At 40.3% G+C, this 6,717-nt stretch overlaps 1 protein-coding gene across 1 annotated transcript; it reads left to right on the forward strand.

Moving 5' to 3' along the window:
- The first annotated feature begins 5,588 nt into the window (after nucleotides 1-5,588).
- On the forward strand, nucleotides 5,589-6,044 carry LOC119064617 (ubiquitin-conjugating enzyme E2 D2-like). The gene has a single exon (XM_037166402.2). The coding sequence runs from the start codon at nucleotides 5,589-5,591 to the stop codon at nucleotides 6,042-6,044; it is 456 nt and encodes a 151-aa protein (XP_037022297.2).
- Nucleotides 6,045-6,717: the final 673 nt, after the last annotated feature.

The following is a 6,717-nucleotide window of genomic DNA, read 5'->3' on the forward strand; positions in this document are numbered from 1 at the left end:
GAACTTTTATGACAGAGTAGAAAATTATTATGAGCACCTGCAATGTAACTATTGATGAGAGAGAGATTTCTTAACTGAGTCATTTTCCCCTGAAGGGATGAAGCAAATTCCATTTCTTTATGCTTACTTTTGAAAATTATTTCAGGACTGCTGAGGGAAGCAGAAAGAAAACCATTGGACTTGAGAAGTTCATACCTCCTCAATGCCTAGATTTTTCATTTGACCAAAATCTATTCAACAGTGGCCCCTAGTTAAGTAACATAATTGGTTGATTACAGATATTGCAACTGACACAAGAATAAAGTTTCCAGTAGGCATTATGAAAGAGCTCCTCCAGACTGAAAGGTTGTAGGAAAAAAGATGCACTGGAAAGTAACTTTATAGAAATGAACTTTAAAGATTCTTATAACTTCTACCATGAAAAGTTATTCAAGGTATAACTACAAAAAACATAGAACTACAAATAATATGTCAATGTTTGGTAAAAATATTTTTTAATTTTTTTCAGCATATACACACATGCATGCACAAACACACACAATGTCTGAAAGTACACATACCAAATTACTAACAAGGGTAATCTCTTGGGTAAGTAATTATTATAATTTTTGATTAATTGTATTTTATATATTTTCAGTAATGAGTATATGTTGCTTATATAATAATAGAACAGCAATAATATTTTTAGAGAGAGAAAGAAATTCACCTATTCAAATTCACTTCCTGTTTTAGGCTCTGGATTTTACCACAAAATTTGTAAATATTTTGCTATGAGATTTGCATAACTTTTTCCACATTCGTCAAACCCTTGTTTCCTTTCTCTACTGTAAAAAATAAATTTAAATGGGCAAGTTGAAAAACATTCACTGAAGACCAAGTTTACTCACTTGGCCCAAGAAAAGGACCTACTCTCATTGTCTTAAATATGTTTTTTAAAAATGGGTGCTTTCTTTGTTCACTAGGATAGATCAGTGCACCAATTACTTTGACAGCTATTGTCCCCATCTCTGGAAAAAAGGTTTTGACTAGAGTTTTGAAGTAAAAAAAAGAATCATTGGTCACAGGTAGAGGGAAGAGGTTTTCAGAATGTGGGAGTGTCTTTGGAAAATAACTAGCATTGATTAAGCATGTTGCAGGAACTTTACATGCTTTATTTCATAGAGTCTTCCAAATGATGTTTTTAAAGTTAATGAAATTTTTCCAATGTCTCTGCTTAGGAATTGAGCCCTTATTCTATGACTTTCTTGCCCTAATAAGTGGACACAAGATGGGGAGAAAAAAACACTGAACTTTATTTCCAACAACTGTAAGGACAAATTTTGGGTGCATATCTCCTTGTCTCCTTTGATGTGGTGTAATTAAATCATCCCCATTTCCCAGTTGAGGGAACATATACAGAGGACATTGCTGTATAATTAGAGAAGCAAAGATAAGAAAAGAATTGGTGCAAACATATTTGAAGAACTATATAACAGAAACAAATAAAAGTTTTCAAAGGTTATATAGTAAGGTATCTGGACATATCCAAATACAAATAAGAAAATGTTTAAAATTTGTAGCATAGTATTACTTGACATGCTTTATTCTCAAAATAGTGCTTTTGAGATAAGTACAATTGTTCCTGTTTTCCAGGTTAAGATTTGGGGCTTAGATATGTTAAGTGACTTGATAAATACAATAAAATTAGAAAGAATGAAATAAGATACAATATAAAATATAATGATTTTTTTAAAAAATTAGGAATATGATGTCAGCAAAATGGAGATCTAGAAGGTCCCAATGCTTTTGTCTTCCACAAAAACTAAAAAAATGAACAAATAAATGACAAACTATCACAAATAGATCTAGGAAGTTCTATGGTACAACAAAGAAGCAACAGAAATCCTGCAGAGCTCAAATAAAAAAAACACCAAAAACTGGCCACAAAAAAAAACATAGAAAGCATTTCATCTGTGTCACCCCAGCCACCAGTCCAGAGAAGCTTGTCACTTAGAGAGATCCCTTCAGAAGGATTTCATCCCATGGAGAAAAGGAGAGCAGGAGAGTCCCAACAAACCTTATTACCATGGCAGTGTTCATCTTTTGCTACTAAGGACTTCCAACATCTTCATGAACACTGAAGAATTTCTGAATATTGACTTTGTATCCTGCTGTTTTGCCAAATTCACTGATTAGGTCAAATAGTTTTTTGGTGGAGTCTATAGGATTTTCTATGTACACTATCATGTCATCTGCAAACAATGACAGGTTTGCTTCCTCCTTTCCAATTTGGGTAACTTTTATTTCTTTTTCTTGTCTGATCACTGTGGCTAGGACTTCCAATACTATGTTGAATAGAAGTGGTGAAAATGGACACCCTTGTCTTATTCCTGATCTTAGTGAGAAAGCTTTTAGTTTTTGCCTGTCCACTATGATGTTAGCTGTGGGTTTCTTATCTATGGCCTTTATTATGTTGAGGTATGCTCCCTATACTCCCACTTTGATGAGTGTTTTTATCATAAATGGGTGCTGTACCTTATCAAATTAAGAGGCTTTTTTAAAAGCATAATGAACAAGACAGGGATGTTCACTCTCACCATGTCTACCTAACATAGTAATAGAAGTTTTAGCCAAAGATATTAGGCATGAAAAGAAATATAAGGCATCCACATTGGAAAAGAAGACAAAAATTATCTATTTGCAGATGATGTAATCTTATGAATACAAAATCTGAAAGACTGCACCAAAACAATGATAAATTTAGCAAAGTTGCTGGACACAAAATCTATACACAAAAAGGTCTTTCTATATACTAACAAGGCTCTTTAAACAAAATGAATAAAGCAATCCCTTTATTATTGCATCAAAAGCATAAAATAATCAGGAATAAATTTAACCAACAAGTTGAGAGACTTGTACACTGAAAACTTTAATATATTGCTAAAAGACATTAAAGAAAAACACAAACAATTAGAAAGATATCTCATGATATTATAAATTGACTTGCTAAAATTTCATACTATTCATGGAATTTTTCTAAGAAAACTAAAAATGGATCTGCCTTTTGACCCAGCAATTCCACTGCTAGGATTATATTCTAAGAACCCTGAAACACCAATCCAAAAGAATCTATGCACCCCAATATTCATAGCAGCACAATTTACAATAGCCAGGCATTGGAAGCAACCTAGGTGTCCATCAGTAAATAGATGGATCCAAAAACTATGGTACAGTTACAGAATGAAATTCTATGCAGCAGAAAGAAAGAAGGAGCTCCTACCCTTTGCAATAGCATGGATGGAACTGGAAAGCATTATGCTCAGTGAAATAAGCCAGGTGGTGAAAGAAAAATACCATATGATCTCACCTTTAACAGGAACTGAAACAACAAAACAAACAAGCAAGCAAAATATAAGCAAAGACACTGAAATAAAGAACAGGCTGACAGGAACCAGAGGGAAGAGGGGAGGGAATTTCAGGGGAAAAGGGGAGGGGTTTACAGGAATAAGTATAAAGAACACATGGACAACAACTAAGGGGGGTGGAAATGGGAGGGAGGTGGGGAGCACTGGGGGGGTGGACTGGGATGAAAGTAAAAGACAGAAAACTGTACTTGAACAACAAATTAAATAAATAAATAAATAAAACGTAATACTATTCAAAGCAATCTACAGATTCAATACAATCCGTATTAAAATTCCATCACCATTTGTCACAGAAACATATAAAACTATTTTAAATTTGTATAGAATCACACACAAAAAAATGAACTACCCAAAGCAATGTTGAGGAAGATGAACAAAGCTGGAGGCATCACACTTCCCATTTGCAAGCTATATTACAAAGCTTAGTGATCAAGACACTATGATATTGGTATGGAAACAGGCTTACAGATAAGTGGAACAGAATATAGAGCCCAGAAGTAAACTATGCATATAAGGTCAACTAACTTTTGACAAGGGCACCAAGAACATGCTGGGAAAAATAATAATTTCTTTAATAAGTATTGGGAAAACTGGACACATACACGCAAAAGAATGAAACTGAATCTCTATCTTATACCACTCATAGAAATTAACTCAAAATGGACTAAAGACATGGATTTTGGAGGTAACTCCATACTTCTTTCCACAGTGGGTGCCCCAAAACACTAATTCAAAAGAACATAAGCACCCCTATGTTCATTGCAGCATTACTTACAATTGCCAAAATATGGAAGCAACCCAAGTGTCCATCAATAGATAAGTGGATAAACAACTGTGAGACATTTATGCAATACTACTTGCTCATACAAAAGAAGAAAATCTTAACATTTGTGAAAGCATGGATGGACCTGTAGAACATTATTCTCAGTGAAATAAGCCAGTGAGAGAAAGACAAATACTATATGATCTCACTCATATGCAGAATCTAATGAACAAACTGAACTAACAAGCAAACTAGAGACGGACTCATAGATAGAAGATGACAGCTGGTGGAGGTGGGTATTAAGGGAAGGACGGATCCAGCCAAAAAGAAAAAGGATTCACGGACATGGACAAGAGTGTGGTGATTGCTGGGAGGGGGGTATAAGGGGAGTAAAAGGTAGTGTAAAAATACAATAAAGATTAAATTTAAAAAAAAGAAGTATAATTGTAAGAAGTAACAACTATTAGGGAACTTGACTTACCAGAGCTACCAATCTGATTTAGGCCAATGCCCTGTTCAGTCCTTCCTTGCATACCATAGGATCCCCCCATTTTCCTGCATGGACCCTCCTATGTCCCACCTCTCCCCATTCCCCTCCATGGTCCCTTCCACCCCCACTCCCATTCCCTTGCAAGGTTTCTCCCAACCCCACCCCATTCCCCTCCATGGTCTCTCCCGTCCCCCACCCCCAATCCCCTCCAACCCCTCTATTCCCTTCCATTCCTCTCTATTGTTCTCCACACTCCATTCCCTTCCATAGTCCTTCCCTCCACTCCCCATTCCCTCCAGGGACCCTCCTGCCTTCCACCCCCTGCCCAATTCCCCTCCGTGGTCTCTCCCTCCCTCCATCCCCTCTCATTCAGCCCCCCACTCGTCTCCCCTGGCCCAGACCCCACTGACTTGCTGATGTCATCAGCTGGCCCTTGTGACGTCACAGAGCAGATCCTCTGCTGTCTGTGTGCTGCGGGGCCAAGGGCAGAGGCAGGCGGCCCACAGGAGCTGTCGGTCCTGTCACGGGGCAGCGGTGTCTACCAGTGCAGCCTCTGGGCCTCAGGCTCTGAGCGGAGAGACTCCCAGTACAAACAGGTGACAGGAGAAGCACACAGTGGGAGAGTCAGTGGTGGAGGAGCCAGAGATGGAGAAGCCAGGGACCAGCAAGACACAGGTAAGCAGTAGCCCCTCAGGACCAGCTAAGTCCCCAACTCTCTCTTCCTCTCCACTCCCCCCCCACCATACCTGTCCCCTGACACCCCCCTCACACCCCACAGCCTGGCTCCAGCCTTCTTACTCTCCGACCTGGGGGGTGGCTGCCCCTCTAACTTTGGCCCCTGAAAGCCATGCCCACTCTAACCCATGGTCTTCTCCTGACTTGTGGTTCCCCCCATTGTCCCTATCAGGATGCCCCGACACGGCCCGTTCTCATGAACCACTACAGGGCTCTAAAGCGACTGCATGAGGAACTGATGGACATCACTAAGGACCCCCCTTCCATGTGCTCTGCAGGGCCAGTGGATGATGATATGTTCACATGGATGGGGGCTGTCATGGGTCATGAGGACAGTCCTTATGAGGGAGGGGTCTTCTCATTAAGCATACGCTTTCCTCGCAATTACCCCTTCAAACCTCCGCAGATTTACTTCATCACCCCGATCTACCACCCCAATATCAACAAAAGAGGGAATATTTGTCTAGATATTCTCAAGTCCCAGTGGTCTCCCGCACTGACAATATCCAAAGTATTGTTATCCATCAGCTCCATATTATGTGACCCCAATCCCAATGATGCCTTAGTTCCATCCATTGGGAGAATGTACTTAAAGGATAGGGACGCCTATAATATCAGAGCTCGAGCTTGGACCAGAAAATATGCCATGTGAATGAAAAGTAAATGACAAACTATCATCTCAATAAAACACCTGGCTGTTGAACCAGTGGTCTTATGACTGCTTTCTGGGAGGTGTGGTTTCCCCATCTTGGTGGGAACACAGTGAACACCTGCCACATCTGGGAGTGGGTGAGGGAAGCACAGGGGTGGAGCCAGGTTGGGGGATGGGGAGGGATGGAGGTTGGACACCTGCCACATCAGGGTGTGTGGAGTGGGTAGAGGGAGTCATGGGGATGGGGCGAGGTCTTGGGTTGGGTGAGTGGGAGAGAGGCCAGTTTTCATGAGCATTTTACTGAAAGCCTTTTTTCCTGCTTTAGGATGGGAAAGCAAGAATAAGGGGGTGGCGGGCTTAGGATGAGGCCTTTAGAACTGACAATGGGCGGGGGAGTGGATGAAGACTAGAAAGCTCATTAGGTATCTATTTTATTCTGAAGAACCTGTGTCTTCAGGTGTGTTGCTTTGGTCAGGAAGACTAGTAACCCATATCCTCTACTTGGAGGCCTACATTGAACTGGACAGACATCAAGTGGATGAGGAGTTGTGACAAAATAAAACGATGCGTTTTCTTCCCAGAATTCTCCACCCCCTACCCTTCAATGCCATCTTTTGGACCAGTCTGCCTCCCTCCACACTCCGGGTTGCATCCCACTTCTCAGGACATGCCT

Source organism: Artibeus jamaicensis, unplaced genomic scaffold, assembly GCF_021234435.1.
Source record: "Artibeus jamaicensis isolate MK-2021 breed Jamaican fruit bat unplaced genomic scaffold, CSHL_Jam_final contig_241, whole genome shotgun sequence".
NCBI classification, from domain to species: Eukaryota; Metazoa; Chordata; class Mammalia; order Chiroptera; family Phyllostomidae; genus Artibeus; species Artibeus jamaicensis.

Coding starts and splice junctions, on each gene's coding strand:
- LOC119064617 (XM_037166402.2), top strand. CDS start 5,589: ATGAACCACTACAGGGCTCTAAAGCGACTGCATGAGGAACTGATGGAC.